The following is a 22,762-nucleotide window of genomic DNA, read 5'->3' as shown; positions in this document are numbered from 1 at the left end:
TCCCATATAGCGGACGCGTACTCAAGCTTTGGGCGAATTAGTGATCGGTATAATAGAATTTTGAGGGACAGCGGAGCGCGAGAAAAGTTGCGGCGTAAGTATCCTAGCGTTCGGTTAGCGTTATTACAGATGTAGGTAACATGCGTGTGCCAAGATAGATTGTTGGTAATGTAAACGCCGAGGTACTTATATGAAGAGACATGCTGGAGGGGAACGGCGTTAATTCTGTAGGTACAGGGGGGAGAAATAGATCGCCGGGTTATTGACATGCATTTAGATTTGTTAGTGTTGAGAGTCATAAGCCATTTATTGCACCAGGTTGAGACAGTGTCAAGGTCTGACTGTAGAAATTGGTTATCATATTCATTGTTTATTTCGCGGTAAATTACACAATCATCTGCAAATAACCTTATAGCGGAGTTAATGCTGTCTGGGAGATCATTATTATATATATGAGAAAGAGTAAAGGGCCTAATACGGAACCTTGGGGTACGCCGGATGTTACTTTAGAAAGAGGTGAGTTATAGCCATTAGTTGTTACAAACTGAGTGCGATTAGTCAGAAAGCATTCAATCCATTTAAGAATGTTCGGGTCAATGTTTAAGGCACTAATTTTCAGGAGGAGTAATTGGTGAGGTACTTTATCGAAAGCTTTTTGAAAGTCAAGAAAAATGCAATGCACAAGTGAGCCGCGATCTAAAGCCGATCCTATGTCATTAGTAAAATAAAGAAGTTGGGTTTCACATGAGTAACTTTTTCGGAATCCGTGCTGGTAGGGAGTAAAAAAAGAATTTGATTCTAGGAATGAGACAAGGTTGGAGTAAATTATATGTTCTAACATTTTACAAGGAACACTGGTTAGGGAAATTGGTCTGTAATTGAGAGGAGACTGTGTGTTACCAGATTTGTGCAGAGGGACCACCTTCCCCACCTTCCAGTCAAGCGGCAAAGTGGAGGTCTGAATAGATTGCGAAAAGATTAAGGACAAGTAAATTGATGAATACAATGCAGTGTTTTTTAGAAACTTTGAGTTGATTTCATCTACGCCACAAGAAGAGGATAACTTAAGCTTGTGAATTAAATTTTGCACTCCAACGGCATCAACGGTAACAGGATACATGGGTAAAAAATCACGACTAGGCATTTGCGGCAACGCAGAAGCAGAACAACTTGAAAAAGAAGTAACAAAAAAATCATTTATTGCAATGCAACACTCTTCACAGTGAACTGGCTGCCCGTCTGAGTTCGTAAGCGAAATGTTTTTCTTTTCCCTAGGTTTAACAGTTTTCCAAAACTTAGAAGGGTTGGTTACAAGAATTGAAGGAAGGGTATTATTAAGAAAAACGCGCTTGGCTTCCTTGATAGCTGCTCTGTATTCGGAAAGGACAGATTTGTACACGTGCCAACGGGCTAACGAATTAGTCTGCTTTGCCTGACGGAACAACCGTTTCTTTTTATTCCGCAATTTTTTTAAGTCAGTTGAGAACCAAGGGGGGCGTTGGCGACCCTTGATAACGTATGTGGGAATGTATCGCGTGATTAAAGATTCAACTTTCATTTTGAACAAGTTCCAGTTTTGTTGAACGCTGCGATCAAAGAAGCCATTAGCAAAGCTCTCAAAATTCGATTCGAGTTCACTGTTGATTGAGTCATAATCGCCGCGTGAGTAGTCTCTTATTGTTTTCCAATTGTTTGACCGACGCCTTAAAGAACCTGTTAGATTGAAGTGCACGAAACAATGGTCACTTATGCCTGGGATATATGAAATAGAATGGACAAGGTCAGGTACAGTGGTGAGAATCAGATCAAGAACATTTGATGAATTGGGGCCCATTCTTGTTGGTTGCGTTACGAGTTGGGTAAAGTTAAAGTCTTCGCACAGTTCCACGAAATGTAAACTGCCGGCTGAAAGTGAGCTTAATGAACAGGAAGGAAGTGACCAGTTTATTTTCGGGTAGTTAAAATCGCCTAGAATAAAAACAGGTGTATGCGGGTGCCTTTTGACAATATCATTCAAAGCATCATGCAGTTTCTCGCAAAACTCTGGCGTCGCACTCGGAGGGCGGTAACAGCCACAACATATGACATTTTGATAGTTGACATGGAGGGAAACACAGACAAATTCTAAAGGTGATGCTATTACTACATGGCTAGAAACTATATAATCAGCTACGGCTATAAGTACACCACCTCCTGGCGATTCTTCTCTATCACATCTGTAAATGGTATAATTATTTTCACAATCGAACAGCTCTACACTTGCAATGTTAGGGGTAAGCCAGGTTTCCGTTAACACTACAACATCGGCGGCGCAGTCATCAAAAATTGAAGATAATGCATCCCGTTTGTTAAGAACACTTCGTACGTTAGAATATAAAACTGAGTAGTTACGATAAGTAGCCGAGGGGTGAACTTTGTTAGGATAAGAGCGTATCTTCGTCGGCATGCGTAGCAGAGGACGAAGCTTCTGATGAGTTCTGCGCATTTGTATGCAGCTCACAAACGCTGTCGGTCACCGGAGAGTACACAAAGCACTTTTTGTTGATGTAAAGCTTATTGTACTTGACGGTATACTTCTCGCCACTCGCCCTGCCGAATTCAAAAAGCTTCTTGCGCACGCTTCTTGTTGCGCGGCAGAAATCCTCGCTGATTGACACATGAGACTCGCGAAAACTACTTCTAGACTGCAGTATGCTTTCTCGGAACTTAAAAGAAGCAAATTTTACGATCACTGGTCGAGATTTGCCAACTACGAATCTGCCTAGCCTGTGCGCGCGGGATATGCGGTCGTCGCTACTTCCCAAGTTTAGCTTCAGAGTTTCATTGAGGATTTGGCAAATTTTTTCTTCTGATTGCGCCCACGTTTCCGAATCGCAATCTTCTATTCCATAAAAAATCAAGTTTTCTCGGCGAGAACGATCTTCAAGTTCGTCAAGGCGCTTGTTAACCGAAAGTACCTCCGGTACCCGTTGACGATTCGGCTCGCTATCTGAGACCCGGACACATTCCTCAACTGCGCATAATCGGTTGTCTAATTCTGCCACTTTTTGTTCAAGAGACACTTGCGCTTCTCTAACTTCGTTAATGGATTCCATAAGTTCTTCGTGTTTTGCGTCTATCTTAGAGTGCAGCCCCTTAATCAACGAGAGCAACTCGTTGTATTGCTTCCCCGTATCTTCTTTTGGCGGGCCCGGGATGTTACTTGACTTCCGGCATTAAACCTCATCACTGCCTCGGCGACCGCAGCTTCTACACTGTGCAGTGATGCATGGCGCTCCTTCGGGGCCAGCGACCAAATCACAGAGTGGAGACTTTCATTACTGTTCTGAGTCTTGCCTCGCTGGCAGCGCTCCAGCAGCTTCTTGTTCGCTAAGTGTTCATACACTGGAAGCAAGGCCTCACAGACATGCGGCGGCAGGTTGTAGCGGTGTTTGGGGGCCGGCTCACCCCTGGAATTGGCAGCGTTCTGGCGGCACCACGAGTCAGGACCTGTAGGGCACAGGCTGTGGTTGGACACGGCATCGTTGGACGTCACATGGTGGTATGTGGCCATCACAGCATTGTGCATGGCTGGCACGTCCCCTTCGTGAGATTTGATGGCCCAGCCATGGTAAGAGGTCAATTTGTTAACCAGGTCACCAGTCAGCCGTCCCCTACCACTGAGGCTCTCAGAGCCAGCTGGCCTCTGCTTGGGGAGATTGCGCAGTTGCGTGCCCATCCTCTTCTGGACGTGATTCACACATTCCTCTTTGGTTACCTTTATAAAACCATACACATCTGCTTCCTTCAAAGCAGGGTATGTGCGGCAGTCGCCATCAGAAAGAACTGTAGTGTATCTCAGCTTATGACGCTCCCACGACCTCTGAAACAGAATGAGGGCAGCTTCCACTTCCATCTCTCTAGCTTTTTTTGTGCTGTTTTTCTGGCAGTGGTGGTTCGCTTTCCACTCGTCGTAGGACGGGTCACTTTCTTTAGGCGCCCGCTCGCAGCCGGCACAAAAATTGCAGAGCACGACATAATCGAGCACAAGCCCCGTAAACAACTCGATAACTGTGCCGACTCCGATGTGCGACGAGTGTCCCCTCGTCATCCAGGAACCGTCGTACGACACAGCGATGTTGCCCGGGTTGCCGAGGTCCAGTTCCGCGTACAGTTCCTGAACCGATCGCGCGCACTCCGCGGTCAGCTTTTCCGACGCACGAACAGCTGCGGGCGTCAGTTTCGTCTTCACGCAGCTCTGCCACGTTTTGTTGTGCAGGCCGCGCGAAGAAATGTTCATCGATAAAAAAACGTCATTGAATGCCGTTTGCTGATTGCCAGTAGACTGCATAGCGCGCGCGCCCAGAACATTGATGGCAAACGGCTATGCCTTGCTCTCGCCGTCAACGCGCGGCGAGCTCCATGCCACCGACACATCGCCGCAGGTCGCGCACGTAAGCACTAGCTTTACGGCTTTACTCCCTGTCCTCTTTGCCGATGTTTACATCACCGGAGCACAGTTTGCACTTCACTGCACGCATCAGTTCGTTCACCTGGTCCAAACTCACGATCAAAAACCGTGTTTCGTCCAGCGGCGTGGCTGCGGCATCGTCGATATCGGCTAACAGGCCACACTTGCGTTGTGTTGCTCCAGTTGAAGCGAGCTCTTGCAGCTTGTTTTCGGCGTTGCGACGCACCCCTGCCACTTCCAACGGGTGCAGCACTGCTGTGTCAAGACGAACGCGGCCGCTGCCGGATGCGTTATCTTGAGCGGGCGGCGGCGGAGGTGCTAGGCCTATGTTATCAGGGGCCTCGCCGCTGGCCACGGAAGGTGGGTCGCTTGCTCGTTCAGCGCTCCTCGCTGATGCGGAACGGCCTTTGAAGTTCTCGAGGAGCAACTTCTTTCTTTTTTTTGCCGTACTGATTCCTTGTGTGGAATTTCCTTCCGGCTTTCCACATCGCGCGCGATCCTTGGCTAATCCGTCGTTCTCAGTCCGAGCAAGGCGCGAAGCAGATGACACACGCCGCTTGCGGCCAATCGCGTTGCGCTGTTTAGTCACGTGCGCTCGCCGGCGAATAGGAACGCGTATTTTTGCTTTTTTTTGGCGCGTGTTTTCTACTCTACCAATGAGCGGACAGGAGCCAGAGTGGCGGGAAATTGAAGACCGAAGACCGCGCTTTCAAATGAGACCTAGATCACTGCGATACTGCCCGTGGCGCAGCTGCGGAGAATTATTGAAAATTTCCATTTTGGCGTCAGAATCTCGCCAAATCGGGCCCGTATGGCTTTTATAAGTAGCTGTTACTGTTCAAGTGCCAACTTTTCGGAGGAAAAACTGAGCAAACTAACAGAAAAATACCTGTAGATTTCAAAAATGACATCTAAAAAAAATGCGTTTTCGGGCAATTTTTCGGCCCCAAAGACCCGTGTGCCCCCTTAAACTTCTCCTCTTATTCTCTTGCACATTAGATTTCACAATCAATAAAAACATGTTGCATAATGTGGTCTCACTTGTAATTATGGCCCATTAAATATTGCCTTTTCACAAGGATTGGCAATTGTAGATCGAACTTTCTCCCCACTAAGTATAGAATGCAGCCCTATACTTCAGTTTTTAAAAGGCAAGCAGCACTGAAATAGTCGTCGGCTGCACTGAGGACGCTAATTTCGGAGTGGTTTGGTCACGGGATCAGCCATGAGTGCGGCATTACCGAGCAAGCAAGTGCACACAGTCAGTGTCCGGTGAGAAGAGAGCCCATCGAATAAGGCCCTTGCACGACATGCGGGTCTGAATATTGTACAAAATTTGTGATCGTGTATGGCTTTTCAATTTGGCATGGTGTTATATAGACAAATTATGTCTTCCCACTGTATATTAGCAGTTATAAACATGGTATTGAATGATTAGAAATTAGTGTTGTACGCGTGGGGCCCGTTCAGGCACTGCGGCATCAAGCTGTGATATATAAGTTGGTTAACTCTGCAAAAGTTTTCTTTTTTTGAAATGAGCTTCTTGTGCTTCGAATGGTAGTGTGCAAAATAATTTTGCAAGGAGCTATAATTTCTTGCCATGAAACGCACAGGAGCATAGCAAAGCCCAAGCACTATCGGAGTCAAATGAACTGTAAGCAGCGGACTGTGTGCACGGCCAGTACAAGTAATCTGCTGGCGTTATCTGAAATAGGCAGGCACATCCGGTAGTTATGCGTTTTTCCCCTTTTGATATGGCTTCTTGAGTGCCACCTTTATGGTTTTCGCTTAGATCAATCCGTGCAGCATAGTTTCTCTGGCAAAAGTGGCTTTCACCAGTGTGAGGGAAGCGAGCGCTCGCTGCTTCCTGACAAGAGTTTTCATGGTGCTTCCCACCGAGAGAACCCAGTCAAACTCCAACTTCCACGTCAACGCCTTGAAGTGTTTCTTGTGCGGGTGCCGAATGCGGTTGGGGAACTTGAGCTAGAGACAGCAAGTCTATGACCTTGGACGATCGCCTCTTGTTTACGTGCCAAGCATCTGCATTGTAATTCTGCTGTGCCCAAGTAACCCCAGTAACCTTGGGACACTCTTGTTTGAATATACCCGTACCTATTGTAGATTGTAGGTTGCTTTTTACAAGTGTACATGTTGGTCTGGCAATCGACGTGTGCAAGACAGCCCTTGAGTCAAACCAATCAATGTCGGACAGAATGCCCATCGATGTTCCTGATCTGTTACGGTTGCTTAAGTTCTGCTTAGAGAACACCTACTTTATATTCAGGAGCAAATACTACAAGCAGGTGCATGGCACTGCAATGGGATCTTCTGTGTCGGTCACTGTCGCAAACCTTATCATAAAGGCTGTTGAAAACCGGGCTCTCACTTCATTTGCTGCCCCGCTCAAGACTTTCCTTCGATATGTGGATGATTGTTTCTGCATTTTGCAATGGGATGCCTTGCCAGTATTCTTGGAACAGCTAAATTCTGTGGAGCTAAATTCTGTGTTTCTTGCCCGATTTGTAAATAACGTCTAACTCGTATTCTTGGAGACAAAGTATCCAGCGACCGAGACATCCAGACAAATTCTTCAACGTCGACACCCAGTACAAAGCGTGGAGGTCAGTGACGACGGTAAAGTGGCGGCCGTGAAGGTAAGGTCGAAACTTCTGGATGGCCCAGACAACGGCGAGACACTCCTGCTTAGTAATGGTGTAGTTTTTCTCTGTTGCTGTGAGGGTGCGACTAGCGTATGCGATCACACGTTCGTCATAACGCTCTGTTCGTTGCAAAAGTACAGCGCCGAGTCCGTGTCCGCTGACATCAGTATGAAGGAGAGTGGGTGCGGCGTTATCGAAATGACAAAGCACTGGCTCAGACGTGAGGGCACGTTTAAAGGTGTCAAAATCCATTTGGCATTCGTCCGACCAATCGTATGACGCTCCCGAAGAAAGGAGTTGAAGTGGCGCAGCAATGGTGGCGAAGTCTCGTATAAAGCGCCAGAAGTACGACGCAAGGCCAAGAAAGCTTCGCAGCTCTTTGACGTGTTGAGGCACCGGGAAGTGAAGAACGGCAGTAATCTTGTCGGGATCAGGCCGGATTCCATCTTTGCTGACGAGATGTCCGAGTACCTTAATACTTTTGCTAGCAAAGTGGCACTTCTTGGTGTTGAGCTGAAGGCCACCAGCTGCGAGACACGTCAGAACTTCACCGAGGCGCTGCAAGTGCTGTTCGAATGTTGAAGAAAATATGACGATGTCGTCAAGGTAACATAAGCATGTTTTCCACTTAAGGCCCCGCAATACAGTGTCTATCAGTCGTTCAAACGTTGCTGGTGCATTGCAGAGGTCGAAAGGCATGACGTTAAATTCCTAAAGACCGTCGTGTGTGGCAAAGGCAATTTTTTCTTGGTCATCCTCGTGCATAGGAATTCGTCAATAACCGGAGCGCAGGTCAAGGGTCGAAAAATATTCCGCTCCTTGTAAGTAATCTAAGGCATCATCAATGCGAGGCAAGGGATGTACTTCTTTTCTGGTTACTTTGTTTAATGCGCGGTAGTCAACGCATAATCGCACCGAACCGTCTTTTTTTCGTATGAGAACGACAGGTGACGACCAAGGGCTTGAGGAGGGGTGGATGATGTTTTGCTTGAGCATATCAGCAACATGCTTGTCCATGATCACGAGTTCGCTGGAAGAAACACAGTATGGTCGACGACGAACAATAGAAGTTCCATTAGTGTGTATGCGATGAGCCACCACAGAAGTCTGGCTTAGAGCAGTGGAATGTACGTCGAAAGAAAATTTGTGCTTAGACAACAACGCCAGTAGTTCGTCTGCTTTCGGGGGAGTGAGATCCGTGCTGATGGCATTGACGAGAGCCGTAGTAGGTGGAGCATCTGTTGGTATTGAACGTGATTCCACCAGACTGGTATCCGAAGCCACTACAGAGATAGGTTGTATGTCCACGCTGGAAACGACAACAGTGCCCTTGGTCAGCAGAATCGGCTCATTGGTGATATTCAGTACTGCGAGAAATGTGGTGCCGTTGGAGAAGCGGACAAGACTCGATGAAAGTGCAATCCCTCTGGATAGACAACGGGCTGATGGACTGACTAGGACGTCACCGTGGTCAATGGAGTCGGACGTAACCATGATAACGTGCTCGTGGTTAGGTGGCACAAGGAAGTCATTGGCTGTTCGTAGCCGGTCACGTGATGATTTCGGGGAAATATCATCCGTCTCTCGCATATGTATGAGTCGTTGTCGACAAGAGATTGAAGCAGCAGCATCAGAAAGAAAGTCCCATCCTAAAATAAGCATAAAAGCACAAGAAGCCAGTACGACAAACTGAATATGATGCCGGATCCCACCAATGAAAACTCTAACGGTGCACTGTGCTGATGGCCGTATCTGCAAGTCATTTGCACTACGTAAGAGAGTGCCAGTATAAGGTGTGATAACCCTACTTAGATGAGTACACAAATCCGCATGAAAACAGAAATAGCAGCCCCTGTGTCTACCAACGCCTGAACTGGTACCCTTTCCGCATACACTAATAACAAGTTGGCTGGGCCCTCTGGCGGTCTTGGTGTTTGTTCGAGCGATGCAGCTTTCCCTCCAAAAACTGCACCAGCTAGTTTTCCGAGTGGTAGTCAGAAGTAGGTACAGCCGGTCTCAGAGGAGATGTTGAGCGTCGTAGAGGTGAAGGGGATCGGCGGCGCCCAGGATAGCAGGGGCGAGGTGCGGCGAGTGGAGGAGTCGGAGAGAAGGAACGTGTCATAGGGCGTCGCTGGTACTGATTCGGGGATGGCTCCGAATCCCTTTCGTACACATCGTAGCCACGGCGTTTGTCCTGTTGGCGCTTGCGGCAAAATCGTGAAATATGACCCCGAATGCCACAATAGTAACATATTGGGCGAGGCGAGCGCCAGGGGGCGTAGTGTGCTGGAGCTGTCACAGGCGCTGGTACTGGCGCTGGGACAGGCGAGTGTGGTGCAAATGCTGCTACGTTGGACTGCGCAGGAACAGGATGCGCGTGCTGAACCAAGGCAGGTGGCATGGCAGCGACTTGCACATACGTCATGGGTGGTGTTGGTGGTGCCGTAGTGCTCGATGGGAAAGCGCCAGCCATAGATGAGAGCTCCTCTTTAATGATGTCGCGCAGTCCAGCAGATTGAGAGTGAGGTCGAGGGGCGGGTGCACATGACAACCCTTGCGCTTGAAGTTCCTCGCGAATCAGAGTGCGAATCAGCGCACGCAAATCCGCATCCGAAGAAAGCCAGCTGTCACTGGCGTCTGGGTAGCCTGGGTGTAATCGAATGGCTTGGAGTTTATCAAGATGCTGACATGTCGTGATGACGTCCTCAAGGGTGGTGGGGTTTTTAACAGCCAGAGTGTTAACGCGACATGGCCTATCCCTTTGATGATGTGACGAACACGATCAGCTTCTGTCATCGTCGAGTTCACGCGGTGGCAAAGGGCAAGGACGTCTTCAATGTACGAAATGTACGTCTCCCCGGGATGTTGGGCACGCCCATCGAGCTTTCGTTTCGACACTTCAGAATGGATGTTCGGTTTCCCAAAAATCCTACGGACTTGTTGACCAAAAGTAGGCCAATCCGGGAAGCTGCTCTCGTGGTTAAAAAACCACGCTTTCGCGACATCGGACAGATAGAAGGCGAAGTGACAAAGTTTTTGAGGCTCATCGTATTGGTTATAAACACTGGTCATGTCGTATTCTTTTAGCCATACCTCGACGTCGTTGCGTGGAAGACCACAGAAGATGGGTGGGTCGCGCTGCCGGGCGTTGACAATCCACGCAGGAATGGTTTGTTGGACAGGGATGCTGGATGTTCTGGGCAGCGGTTTTTGAGCCACGACAGCGGACGGGGGAAGCAAGCGGCGACCCGAACGAAGCTGCAGGGAAACGCGACGTCGGAGAGGACTTGGGGATCGAAGCAGTCTCCACCACTCTGTAAGACAGTAGCAGCGTTGGAGTCTCGACGGCGTTTATTAGGCCGAATCGCCTGATCAACCCTTCGAACGAAGACGACATTTTTCGTGATGATGATTATATACAGATGAAGAAGATGAAAGTCAAACGTTGTCAATATTGTGCTTACAGTATTTACGGACAAAGTTGGAGTGTTTTGAATTTAGGTGTGTTTGTTGTACACACAGCACTTTTGGTGAGTGTTCGTGTAAAAGTTCTTGGACGTTGTCAAGGTTTCTGAGAAGGCCCCTGATGTTCTAATGTATAATCTGAGTGTTCATGACGAACGTAAAGTAGTGCTGTGTGTACAAAAAGCGAGTGGCTGTTTAGGTGGGGAGTTTGGATTCAAGTAACAGGGCCATAACCAGGCCTTGTTATCCGCTTCTTCGTTTTCTTGGCGTGCTCCAAGGAGCCACACCGCTCTTTCGGCACCAAAGGTACCACCGACGTATCGATTGCCTCCTCGGAGGCACTGGATGTCTGCACGTGCGAGCTGGTTGTTCGAATTCTGGGCCTCACCTGGTGAGGCGAGGCCTTGAGACCTGAGGACCCTAAAGTCTGCGGTCTCTATTCGCGAGTAGGCGGAGTAGTCTGGACTACAGCCACTTTAGGGGCAGGTGCCACAACCGCTGGCTCGCTATGCGCAAGCTGAAGTAGTGACGGGGGCTGGTGCCCTGTCACTACTTCGGCGCGTCACTGCGGCGGTGCCCCCTGACGCGGCGCATCAGCATATGTAGGTCCATAGAATGGTGAGACTCTTTGCCGTGCTTCCTTAAATGAAATGTTCTTCACCTTCAATGTAATTATCTCTTTTTCTTTCTTCCAGTAAGCACAGGAGCGCGAATAAGCGGCATGGTTTCTTTCACAGTTTACACAGTGTGGCGGTTGTTTGCACTTCTCAGATACGTGGCCTAGGACTCCACATTGTGCATAAGTCTGGCGACCAGGACAGCTTTTAGAGCCATGGCCATACCTCTGGCATTGGAAGCAATGACGAGGGTTTGGTATGTACAGCCTGAGAGAGGTCTTTGTGTACCCTGGTATGTGGGGTTTAACGTCCCAAAACCACCATATGATTATGAGAGACGCCGTAGTGGAGGGCTCCGGAAATTTCGACCATCTGGGGTTCTTTAACTTTGTGTACCCTGTTCGAATAGATTCTGGCAGTTTACTGGAAGCAAACGTGAGTATTAAGTGTTTCGTAGGTGTTTCCTTGTTATCTCTTCTGTTGTTAATTCTCAGTACATTAGTCACATTTTGGCTCTTCCACCCGCCCCCCAAAAGTTCAGTTTGGTCAGGTCAACAAGTCTGCATCGGATGCCAGTCCGTGAGTTATGTTCACTGATCTGTGTGGTGTTACGGTGATCGGCACGTCACCGAAAGTTGAGGGACCGTCTAGCTTTACAAATGACAGGAGACAAGTGGTAAATTCAAGAGATACGACAATTTATTAGAAAATTAGTTCTTTTGGACATGAGGACTGTTGGCTAGCACTCTGGCGATTTTCTGATACAATTACATTCTTAGAACCAACCGTACATGCAGAAGGTCCCAACGCTGCCAAATGGACTTTCACCGCTTTCAAGTGCACATGTCTGAAGAAATCCGCATGTAGAGTACATAATCTTATGAGCAATGTGGAAATCGCACAAACAGTAGAAACAAAAAAGCCACCCGCACCTTCCCACAGGGGGTACTCGAGTAAATGCATCGCAGAGTAGGCGGAAGGGGAGGGGGGGGGGGGTTCACGTGAATTTTGCGTTTCGTTTGAAAATGCCTAATTTCTATTTCGTCTTTATTATTTTAATTTATTGAATGAAAAAGAAGCGTTGCATTCAACGTGTGCTGGGATGCTGATGTTGGCTGCGCTCCACTACTGGTTGAACGTATATACTGTTGCTTCCATCGCATCTGCTTGAACTCGACAGAGCTTCGTGAAAACACCACGCTGTTATGTTCGTGCACAAGCTCCTCTATTTTTGAGGAGGCGCTGACTCGAGTCAAGCAAAGCGTTTCAAGCCAAGCGGAAGCCCAATAAAGACGCCCTTGGCTGGAACCCAAACGCGAGACTCAGTGCATACATACGAGGGTGGCCAATGAATGCTTGTGCAGGGCGAGCAGCTGATTTTTATAGACGGTAGTCTTTCTTGGGGACCTTCGACAAAAAAATTTTGGTCTGTCTGTCTGTACATTTGTCTGTCTACCCTAACGATACCTCAAACGGCACCAAACGGCCAACCCCATTCGCAGCGCCCACCAATATTGCTCAAGGTTTAGCATTCATCGTTGTGCGATTGTCAATTAAAAAAGCAAATACTGCCCATATCTGAGGCACCATAACAACATGTCTATGTTTTGTATGTCTGTCTTTATACTAGAAGAGGCACACACAAGTAACTCTAAGGACTGAAGCATTTAACGCGCTGCGCTGACAGTGCAACGCGATGCTCAAGAAGGTGTTTCCAACACTTTGCTACGACGGCACGGTGGTGGCACCTGCCCGTCGCTTTGCATTCTACACCTTATCACCTCCGCGACTGGTGCGCATCTTTCTACGCGGTCGCGCATGCCTTCGTTTTTGAAGATAACTGCCACATGGCGCTCGTGTCTAACGTGCCTAGATGCGCTTGTTCGCCTCCGTTGAACGCTCGAGGCACTCTAACGCAGCGCCTTCAGAATACCATTCACCGATTTTCTTGCGCAGAACATCAAATAAACGTTTCGTTCACTCTCTCCAGATGCAAGACTATCGTCTTTCGATGACATTTACAGGGTAACATGAAGATTCGGGCCAATTTTTTTTAGCACCCCTCTGCCATAGATGCATCTGCCAACCCAATTATCAAAAGACTGTTATAGTAGCCATGAGTACGCCTGGAATCACTAGATTAGTAATTGAAGCTGAACAGACAGACTTTTTCAGCAGAAGTTGTGTTAGCAAAACGTCACTGTCATTGAGTAAAAACGAATCACACTATATGCACATGTGCTAAGGCCTGTCTTGTTGCCATTTATTCAAAAACGCTAAATTTTGTTGTAGAAAGTTCTCAGCCCTGTCATGTTATTGATTGTTTTGTTTGTTCTTCAACTCTTTCGTTACTGCACGAAAACGGTTATTTTTCACTTATCTCCGAAAGAGCATTTTTGCCAGTTTGAAAAGTATTCAGACAGGCATTGCAGCATACCAAGTTGTCCGCAATTAAATTATCTTTTCAGAAAATCAATGCTGCGGAGCAATAAAAATATTTTAAATGAATAATGTTTGAAAAAGTGTGTAATGTTTCATCACCAACTGGTAAACAATGCAATAAAAACACTATGCCTTCAAAAATATTCTCAACAAACAAAATTCAGAATATAAATTTCGAAGATAAATGACCCATGGACAGCATAATAAATATTAAATGCTGTACAGATGTCTATATTCACATAGATAAGGAAAATCGGAATCGAGATGCTGCCTCATTGATTCTGCCTTGCAAAGAAGCATTGCTTGGTCTTTCGTGAGACACGAGTGAACTCGTACGCTGTTCTCAGTAAACTTTTGTTTTAAGGGCGAAGCTCCTTATGGCGTGGCTTGTCAGTCCTTGTTGTGGGTAACCACCCCTAGTTAATTCTTGAATCGGCCATAGAGGACGGTACTTGTACTATACGCTGAAAAATGCAAATGATACGACACTATAGGGCGTTACTTGTAGAAAAGAAGGATTGACGTCACATGTAAGGAAGGAGAGAGAGAGACGATCGTGCGACTGCAATCGCGTGTTCTTCGGCAGCGCCATACACCAGGTGGCACTCTATGGTAGAATAAATGCGCCATTTTGGCATGTGTGTATTCAGAGGCTCGGCAACGAAGGATGGACAAGGCTGCTGAGCAGTGCGTGCGTAGGGCGGCGGCAGTTCCCGCTGGTTGAAAGGACCTTGACGTGCGGGCGCGTGAGGCAGCAGCACGCCGCCGTGAAGACCCTGCAGTACGACAACGGGCGGCTGAAGCGGCACGGCAGCGGCATGCGGACCCAGCTTCGCCCCACTCTTCATCATGAACCCCGTGGATATGCTGTCATTTTTTTCATGGCAATAAGACCCTGCAAGTGTTCCAATATAGGACTTATGCTTGTGATGTGAATAATCTCTCTATGAATCGGATGTCCAATGAACTTCGCTATTTCGTATAGCGCCACCTCTTTCCATGAGCCACCTCACTTCCCATAGCTTGGCGTTCCAATACATGTACCCAAGCATATTTCTTTGCATTTTTGCACATCGTATTGAATAAAAGCGTAATATCGTGTGTGGTCCAAAAATGTTTCACGCTGCTCTGTAGTGAGGGTCAAGATGCGCTTCGGTGAACTTCTTGTTGTGATGAGAAGCTCTGCAGGTGGTGCCGGCACACCACGCCCCAGCGATGAGTGGACCTCGCACGTAACCAGAGTAGCTATAAGACTGTGCACAAAGATCAGCAGCCATGCATTTGCGGTAGAGGAGACAATTTGAGGCTGTAAACAAAACAAACCTGAGAATGGCTGTGGATGTCTCAGGCTGATGGGAAACATCGTTGCCGTAATACTTAAGCTGAGGTGCTGTCATCCTCGGACTCTAAGCTCGTCCTCACTCAAGTCAGATGTGGTTGCAAGACAGTTTCGAGCAGTGGGTGTTTTTTGCATCGCAGGTGCGCACCCATGCGGGCGTGACACTGCCGCCACAGGAGCAACTGGTGACACTAGATCCGGTTCTGTGTCTGACGTAATGATACAAGCGAAACCAAAGCTGCTGGAAACTGGCTGAGAAGGCCACCTCCACACTTTACACAAGTGGCAGACCATTGGAAATATTTTGCGTATAATAAATTTTCTCCGAATCCTAGCAAGAGCTCTCTATTGAATAGCTGGCATAAATTTCTGGCAATTATTACTGATCAACAGTGTCAGATGGCAAAGCTAACACCTTGAATTGTTATTTGGCTTGCAAAAAATATTTTTATTACAGAACTTTGATGTTACTCAAGCATAAGAAGAGGCACGCACTTTTGTCAAGGGCGCCAGCCAATCGCATTTTCGCAACATGTGCATATGTTGGTTTGCACGAAGGTGTGTCAAAAACCACTGTGTTGTCAAAACAGGCAAATTGATATTGGTTCTGAAAGTTCAGAAGTGGAACTAACTACTAGAAAGTGCTGCACGAGAATTAGATCATCCAAAGCGTCGATCATTGATGATCGATTTGAATATGCATGGTTATGAAAGAGTTTCTGCAAGTGATTGTCGTATGCAAAAATAGGCATATTAGTCGACTTGCTGATTCAAATAAATATTTTTGTACTGGGTAGCGCCAATGTGTGTGTACTTTCTTCTCTTCATCCTCGTATTTTTGCACTCACCAGCGAGAAACATGACAGACCAACAAGCCCTTGCTTTATTCCGCACCCTTTTTCTCACACCGCATTCTTTGGCTGACATAATGTTCTATATCTGGGGTCAGGAGGTACAACATTAACAGCAGCACTTTTGCCTCAAATTCAGGTAGTGTTTACAAATAAGGCAGCACTCTTTGCATTCTTCTGTATGCGCATATCATGTACTGCACTTCCTCAGGTATAATTTGCCACTGCTCATAAGCTACACTCCAGCGATAAACCACGGAAATTTTTCTAAAAAAAAAAAAAAAAGCCCCACGTAGTCCTGTGAGGGCATCTTCCTTGGACATCGAAACTTGAGTGCCCAACTTTGGCGCCCCAATTTCGGCACATTATGCATAGGTTACACACAAGAAAATATGCTATATTCTATTGTCCTAAAAAACATGTGAGCTCATTCACCCAGAATGTGGATGCCCTCAAAGTCCCGTGACTCACCGAATCTTCTGCAGTGTTGTCAGGGGAATCCCCGTAAGTCGTCAAGTCGCACTGCTCTTCAATCGGGTACAACGTCGGCACTGCGCCACTTTTCAGACACTTTCTGACTGTGCTGCTGCCACGCGGTCGCTGGAACCTGAAGCAGCTAACTGTGAAGTGCAGCGAGCACACAAGGCTGATCTCGCCAGTCGGTGGTTCCCAGTCACATGCTCCACCACAGGGACACGCACGTACAAAGTCAATCCAAGCCTGGCGCAGAGATGGCACAGTGGGCAAGGGATACAGGATGCTGCTGGGTGCCACCCGCGAGTGACAGACGGGCACAATGCACCGTGGAGCTCTTGGAATAACAGGACCTGCAATGCTGTTCCAATGGATTTACTGTATAGAAGAACTGTGGGGAATGTGCACAGGTCATATCAATTCTTAGATGCCTCGCTTTTACTTGAATGTTAGGGCTTCAAAGCATCAACTTAAGCAAGCTGGTCCTATGAAAACTTGTCAAGTTAAAAATTTGCAGAGCAACAGCAAGACATGCAAGTGCCTTGCATTACATGCTTATCCGGCTCTGCTTCTCTACATGACAGCAAATATTGGTACAGGCAAACAGCACAGAAGCAATCTCTCATTCTCCAACTGCTTCTGTGACTGTTCAGCAGTTTTCTCGGTGCATTTTGACACACAAGTTGTCCACTTCGTTGCTGCACTGGTACACCCACGTCTTTGTCGGTCAACACTCCCAACCTTCATCACCAGGCGCAGTTGACTGAATACAGAGGCTATTCATTAACTGTATGTTTAAATGAATCAATCAATCAACTTTATTTGTGTACGTCTCGCATACATGGGAGCAGGGTATAAAAACTGTATTTCGACAGCTTGACGAGTCCACCACTTTCCTTTACAAGGGCTCGCGGCAGGGCAGCGATAGTTTCATTTATATATAATTCAAAAAGTTAGTGGTGAGAAAGCAATATTTTTCAAATTTCGCTGCGTATACTGCCTAATCTAATCAAATCTGTATTTCCACCATGAAATAAAAACTGGGGGAGTTAGCGCAGATTCATCACCGCCTGTCCCGATAGCCTTAAGCTCTACAAAACAGCAGCACAGGAAAATGAAAATATGGACGGCGCGGGCATCACAGCACAGGAAAAGGAGCAATCGGCAAGCTCAGGTACGCACAAAGTTGGGTCAAGGAAGATTAGTCATTCAAAAAAGCACGGGAAGAGTTTTTCTAAATGGAGGGCCTGAGCAGCCCTGCAAGAATATGATCCTCATAGTCCACTGTACAAATCGGGGCTTATTTGGAGAGTGTAAAAAGGATTCAGAGCTGGGTGGAACATGCAGAAAGCGACGGCACTGGCAAGAATGCCCCTACAGCGCCTCGAACAGGAGGTCGAAGTAGTGCACGTTTACTTTGATAGCACTTTCTGGAAAGCCTGCCAGTGATAGATGCTTGAATTGTTCCACAAAGCTTTCAGTGGTTCTGTGATAAGATCTGAACAGGGAAGCAAACAGCAATGAAAATGCTGTGCCATGTTTTATGACTTTTGAATTGGAAGTGCACAACTGGTTTTTGCATTTTGGACTGTAACTCAAGGCAGCGCCTCCTCTATATTTTCAGTACCCGGGCGTAGTGCAGATTTCAACGGGAAGCAGTCCTCGGTGCTAGTGCGGCATTTCACTGCCAGGCGCCGCAACTGGAGTAGATATGCTGCCATGTCGTCTTTCGCGTAAACGAATGCTGCGGCTGCATTCGAAGCTGCTATACGGCTTGGTTTTCGGCTGTATTCGCATTGTTAAAGATGTAATGGAAACTTGGGAATGAGAATCCTGAAGCACTTGTTTTTCTGGACACCTAGCTCACTTCAAAGGCATGTGTTATTCGCGACTACTTGATCGAGGCGTTTGCGCATCGTATGCTACGTCGATACCAGATAGCCGATGCCAGTAATCCGCGGAAGATCGTTATGTTACCGTGACGTTCGCTTGACTGAGAGTTGCTTTTTTTACTAACTGAAAGTCGATTTTTGAGAAAAGCATTTTCCAGGAGCTAATATTAAAAGCTTGGGTGCCTAATTTTCCCCAATGATTGCTACTCTGTGCACTATCGGGTTGTAGCAGTAACACCCCGAGTAAGCGCCAGAACAAGAATCTTTTATTCCAGATAATGCAGCTGTATTTATACTGTAACTCTTTGCGCACGCATGTGCATACATTGGTGCCGAGCCCGCACTTTAGATGCCGCGATATGGCACTTTCTTTCCCTTAGACAAAGCTCAGTCTGTCAGGCTGCCTTTTTATGCACGTAAAACGCCCGGGAAGATGCCGTTTGTGCCCTTGATCCTGGTTCACTCGGCACCCGCGATATGCCCAGCGATAGGTCAGTTGACTTGATGTCACCTGCCAAAGGTTGGTGTGGTGAAGGAGGATCACGTGTCATTGCTCAGAAGATCAAGTTGCGCAAAGCTCCTGCTTTGCCACTACTGTGGGGTGCCGCGGCCGCAGCTGGTCCACGTGACGGCACTGCATTTTTCCGGTGGTGTCCACCATGACCAAGCGCTTGCCTCTTGATGCCGTCACTGTGCGGGGTAACCATCTCTGGCCGGCTTGATTGTACTGGCGTGCCCACACAGGTGCCCCTGAGGAAACACAGCTTCTGCGCTGGGTCACGGTACACCTTCTCTAGAAAAGGTGCGCTTAGATGGGTCCTTGGCTGAAAACCGAGCATCATCTCTGCGGGCGACTGGCCGCCTTGAGTCGGTGTTGTCCTGTAACGTAGTAAAATCTTGTTAATTCGACTGAGCAAACTCCCCACTTTTTTATTGATTCCTTCTTTAATGGTGCGCACAGTGCGCTCTGCCGATCCGTTTGATTGAGGGTAGTATGGGGTGGAGTTGACATGGCGCACCTGATTAACTTCAAAACAATTTTTAGTCACTGAACTGTTGAATTGCGGCCCATTGTTGGAGACGACTGTCTGAGGCAGGCCAAAACGAGCTAACATACCCTGCAGTGCTTCAACTGTGGTTTCTGCACTAGCCATTCTGAGGGGTGCTGCTTCTAACCATTTGGCTTTTGCATCCACTACGACCAAAATCATGTGCCTTTCCACCGGCCCCGCGTAGTCGATGTGCAGGCGAGACCAATGTTTTTCGGTTTTCGGCCAGCTGATAGGGGCCTGCCTTGCTGGCATGGGCCAATTTTGGACACATGGCTGGCAGCTGTGCACCAACTCTTCTATGTCGTGGTCTGATCCGGGGGACAAAACAATGAGCGCGCCAGACGTTTCATAGCCGTCATGCCGGGATGGGTATCGTGGAGTAGTTGCAGCATATTTGACTGCACTGCTTCGGCCAGAACCACCCTATGACAGCAGTAGATTAGCCCCTTACTCACAGTAAGTTCGTGTCTGCGGGTGAAGTACGGCAGGAAGCCCTGTTGTTCCTGCCCGAGTTGTTTAGGCCAGCCGTGCAGAATCCATGTCTTCACCTGCCTCAGGAGACCGTCATCGTTCGTGCCGTCCGCCAACTGCTGCGTGCAAAGAGATAAATCTGTCAATGCTTGCGCATGCAGCACGTATTCTACGGGATCATCTTCGCCATGGTGCTCTGGTTCCGGCAAAGGCTAACGGCTCAAGGCGTCAGCATTCCCATTCAATTGCCCTTTTCGGTACTCAATGTGGTACTGATATGTGGATAATAACAGTGCCCATCTCTGGATCCTGGCCGGTGCCATGTGCGGAATAGGTTTGTCGCGATGGAACAGCCCTGTCAGTGGCTTATGATCAGTCACCAAACAAAATTTGTTCCCAAAAAGGTAGTCTCGAAACCTTGTCACCCCGAAAACCAGCGCAAGCGCTTCTTTTTCCAATTGCGAGTAGTTGCGCTCCGCTGGTGTTAGGGTTCTCGAGTGAAAAGCTATTAGATAGTCCGTATCATTAATCCGGTGTGCCAACACTGCGCCCAAGCCGACCGACGACGCGTCGCACTCCAGTCTTAGAGGCTTTTGTGGGTCATAGTGGGCAAAAAATTTAGCTTTACTTAAGGCAATCTTTACAGCCTCGCATGCCCATTCATGTCCTGGCCCCCAGTTCTATTACACTCCTTTTTTCAGTAGACCATATAAAGGAGCTAGCGTCATTGACAAGTAGGGCAGAAACTTCGCATAGTATGTCACCAAGCCCAGGAAAGACTTCAACTGGCTTACCGATGCTGGCTTCGACGCTGCTAGTACTGCCTCTAGGTTGTCTTGCAGGCAGTGAAGGCAATCCTCGTCGATGCGATGCCCTAGGAACGACACCTGAGCTTCTCTGAATCGGCACTTTGCTTTGTTCAGCTTCAGGTTGTTTTCCCGAAGCCGCTGAAATACCTGCCGGAGCAGAGAAGTGTGGTTTCTCTTTTCCGTGATGATGATGTCGTCGAGGTACACTTGTGCAATCGGCACCCCTTGCAGTATGGATTCCATACGTCGCTGAAACAATGTGGGAGCTGAAGCAATACCAAATGCTAGTCGATTGTAGAAGTACAGGCCTCGGTGTGTGTTTAGCACTGTTATCTTCCTGGCTTCTGCGTCCAGTGGCAGCTGATTGTAGGCGTTGCGCAAGTCCTGCATTGTGAAGACTTCCCCTCCGGAAAGAGCTGCAAAAATGTCTTCAACCTTGGACAAAGGGTATTGTTCCAAGTGCGATGCGGGGTTAACGATCGCCGCACAACCGTATGTCACCGTTCTTTGTGACTGTGACCACCGGAGTTGCCCATTCCGAAACACTTACTTGCGAAAGCACCTCGTCTTGTACGAGACGGTCGATCTAGGCTGAGACTTTCGCACGCATAGCATACGGCACTGTACGCACTTTGCAGAAATGTGGGCGGGCTCCCGCTTTGAGGTGCAGTTTCACAGGTGGCCCCATGCAACAACCCAGCTTGTCTTCAAATATATCCGCAAATTCTTCGAGCAAGGAATTCACTTCGGCGTTTTCACGCACTGTATTTACATTCGACGAATTGCCGTCATCCCAAAGCGACACCCCTAACCTGCGGTATGCTTCTATAGTGCTATGGCCGCAGAGCAGGGGTCCCTCACAGCCCACAAAGATTACCGTGCCCGCTACCACCGTTGAACCCGACTGTACATTTATAGTTATCCGACCGACAACAGGTAACGGCCCCAAGAAGCATGTTAACCGGAGTGACGTCTTCTCCAGAGCCGGCCCACATGCGATGTTTCTCGAATATGCTCATGGGGATGACGCTGACCGGAGAACCCGTGTCTATGATCATCCACAGGGTCTGACCCTGCCATGTCAAATTTTCCTCGCGTGGTTTCATGGCAGCGCCGGTGCCCGGGCTGTGAGCAATGAGAGCAAGCAGCATTTCTTCCTCCCTCACCTTCTGCTGGCTCTACTGCATATGTGCCCGTCACCTGGGAACGCCCCTGGCTGCACACTTTTGCTAGGTGTCCTTTTATGCCACAATGACAGCATCTTGCATTACGGTGACGGCATGTGCGCGTGGCGTGGGGGCCACCACATCGATAGCACGCCAACCTGCCTGCTTCATTATTGCTCCGCTGTGTCCAGTGCCGTCGCCCTCCCTGTGACCTCAAAACGTTGGTGCTGCTCGCGGTCATCTCCTGGAGCCTTTCGCGCATGTCTCGCACGTCGTTCAGTGCTTTTTCGATGCTATGGCGAATTCTTCCGCATCCTCGACAGTTAGCCTTTTGTGCGTGAGGAGGCAACGACGAGCATCGTTGTCCCGAATGCCACATACGATGCAGTCTCGCAGCATCCGATCGAGGCAGTCACTGAAGTTGCAATTCTTCGCCAATCGTCGGAGGTCTGAGATGTATTCCCCAACGCTCACCTTCCAGTTGTTTGCGCATGAAGAATGAAAAACATGCTGCTGTTTCATTAACTTGGGGGTTGTACTGTTCCTCAAAGTATTCAACGATTTATTCGTGGGTTTGGCTGTTGACTGACATGATTGAAAGGCGATCTTGCAAGCGGCGGACGACATTATCACTCAACGAAGACACCAAAAGAGCGCGGCGCTTTGCACTGTCGGGGAGTTCATTTCCCTCAAAATAAGCTTCCAGGCATATCCGGTACGTGCTCCAGCTGCTCACCGTTTCGTCGAACCCCGAGGGGCGTGATGCCATCGTCCGTCCGATGCGTGCTGCTGCCAATCGCGCTAGCAGGGGGTGTTTCAGCTAAATCCCATCCTCGTCGCCACTGCACTATCGGGCTGTAGCAGCAACACCCTGAGTAAGCGCCAGAACAAAAATCTTTTATTCCAGATAATTCTGCTGTATTTATACTTAAGTCTTTGACATGCATGAACATACATTGGTGCCGAGTCCGCACTTTAGACGCCGCGATTTGGCACTCTCTAGAGGCGTAGCATATTATGCGCAAGCCTGGAGTTCATGCACTAAATAGCACAAAAGGCCACTAGACTGCTTCA

The 22,762-nt window shown here is 48.1% G+C and overlaps 1 protein-coding gene across 3 annotated transcripts in view; it reads right to left on the bottom strand.

Annotated features, from left to right (window-relative positions):
• The window catches only part of LOC119179476 (uncharacterized), a 38,546-nt gene that overhangs the window by 10,905 nt on the left and 4,879 nt on the right, over positions 1 to 22,762 (bottom strand). For 2 of the 3 annotated variants that reach the window (XM_037430554.2, XM_037430553.2), the window contains exon 2: positions 16,296 to 16,659. In XM_037430554.2, coding sequence (XP_037286451.1) covers positions 16,296 to 16,659 — 364 coding nt within the window. Of the gene's footprint in view, positions 1 to 900; positions 959 to 16,295; positions 16,660 to 22,762 lie in introns of all 3 variants that reach the window. The other variant, XM_075869897.1, reaches the window with a different exon arrangement.

Source organism: Rhipicephalus microplus, chromosome 7 (genome assembly GCF_043290135.1).
Source record: "Rhipicephalus microplus isolate Deutch F79 chromosome 7, USDA_Rmic, whole genome shotgun sequence".
Classification (NCBI taxonomy): Eukaryota; Metazoa; Arthropoda; class Arachnida; order Ixodida; family Ixodidae; genus Rhipicephalus; species Rhipicephalus microplus.
This window is presented reverse-complemented; position numbering and strand designations above follow the sequence as displayed.